The sequence below is a fragment of the Polistes canadensis genome, unplaced genomic scaffold, assembly GCF_001313835.1.
Source record: "Polistes canadensis isolate GaletaPanama2010 unplaced genomic scaffold, ASM131383v1 scaffold_4, whole genome shotgun sequence".
Classification (NCBI taxonomy): Eukaryota; Metazoa; Arthropoda; class Insecta; order Hymenoptera; family Vespidae; genus Polistes; species Polistes canadensis.
In genome coordinates this window covers 13880-15090 of record NW_014569551.1, presented here as the reverse complement: position 1 = coordinate 15090, position 1211 = coordinate 13880, and the positions used below count along the sequence as shown (strand labels likewise).

General features: G+C 28.7%; 1 protein-coding gene across 1 annotated transcript in view; it reads right to left on the bottom strand.

The window, feature by feature from the left end:
• Nucleotides 1–75: 75 nt before the first annotated feature.
• Nucleotides 76–1211, bottom strand: part of LOC106787822 (calcitonin gene-related peptide type 1 receptor-like) — a 10917-nt gene continuing 9781 nt past the window's right edge. Inside the window, exon 9 of the mRNA XM_014750522.1 lies at nucleotides 76–571. Coding sequence (XP_014606008.1) covers nucleotides 227–571 — 345 coding nt within the window. The 3' untranslated portion in view covers nucleotides 76–226. The remainder of the gene's footprint in view (nucleotides 572–1211) is intronic.

Here is a 1211-nt window from a genome sequence, read left to right as displayed (position 1 = left end):
AATATTATATAATTATATTATATTATATTATATATAATATATATATATATATATATATACTTTCGCAGTTTTTTGTAATGGCAAAAGTAAATTTGATCAAGCAAAAGAAAACCTACTATTAATAAATCATATATATATATAATTTTTCTTTTCTTTTTAATTAATAATGAAAAAAGAATTTTTGTTTATATCATCCATCAACATTGCGTTTGTTCGGACTCGATGATTATTGTTGTTGCTGTTGTCCTTTCGTTTCGTTTGGTTTTAATAAAATATTATTAGCGTCGTGACTGTTATTATTGGCAGTAGTAATAGTAGTTGTAGTAGTTGTAGTAGTAGTTGTAATAGTAGTAGTATTATTTTCACTACGTGCAACCAATTGCATAGAACTTTCCTGTTGTTGTTGTTGTTGTTGTTGTTGTCGTTGTCGTTGACGTTGACGTTGATTAAGATTATTATCACCACCACCATTATCATCATCATCATCATCATTATTTTCTTCTTCGTATTTATCTAATTCAACCGACATCGCGGATTGATAGTCACACCTTCTCCTCTCCCGCCACCGGACCTGCGGTCGAGCGGATAAACTGAAACAGTCAACGTCCCAAAATGGACTCGACTTTTGGCACGTTGTGTCATTGGCACGACACGGATTTTTTTTCCAATTATTTTCTTCCTTATTTATTTCCTAATTAACCCAGCATAAACAAATAATACCCACCCCATCCCTCTTCCTCTTCCTCCACCTTTCTCTCATTTTTTTCTTCTTTATTTTACTTTACTTTTCTTATCCATTTTTTGTTCGATTGAAATTAAATATCGTATTTGTAATAATTGAAATCAAAACACGTTTCTTCAAATATTATTAATTATTTTGTTAAGTTTTTTTTCTCGTTAACAAGCTTTAGTTTCTTTTATCGATCTCGTTTATCTTATTCGTGTGTGTGTTAATGATTAATTATTATTAATTATTATTTTTTAATAGAGAGACTGTCCGATCCTTGCCATTTCGTTTATTTATTTGTATGGGGGGGAGGGATGAAGGGATTCGATAATATAGTTCGTTCTTATTTGATTTATATTTTTCTAAGACAATAATTAATGTTATTTAATTATAATTGTAAATATTTTAAAATGCATGCTTAACGTTAAAGATTTGTGATTTATTTAACACGAATAATTAATAATAATACAGTAACAGTTTATCA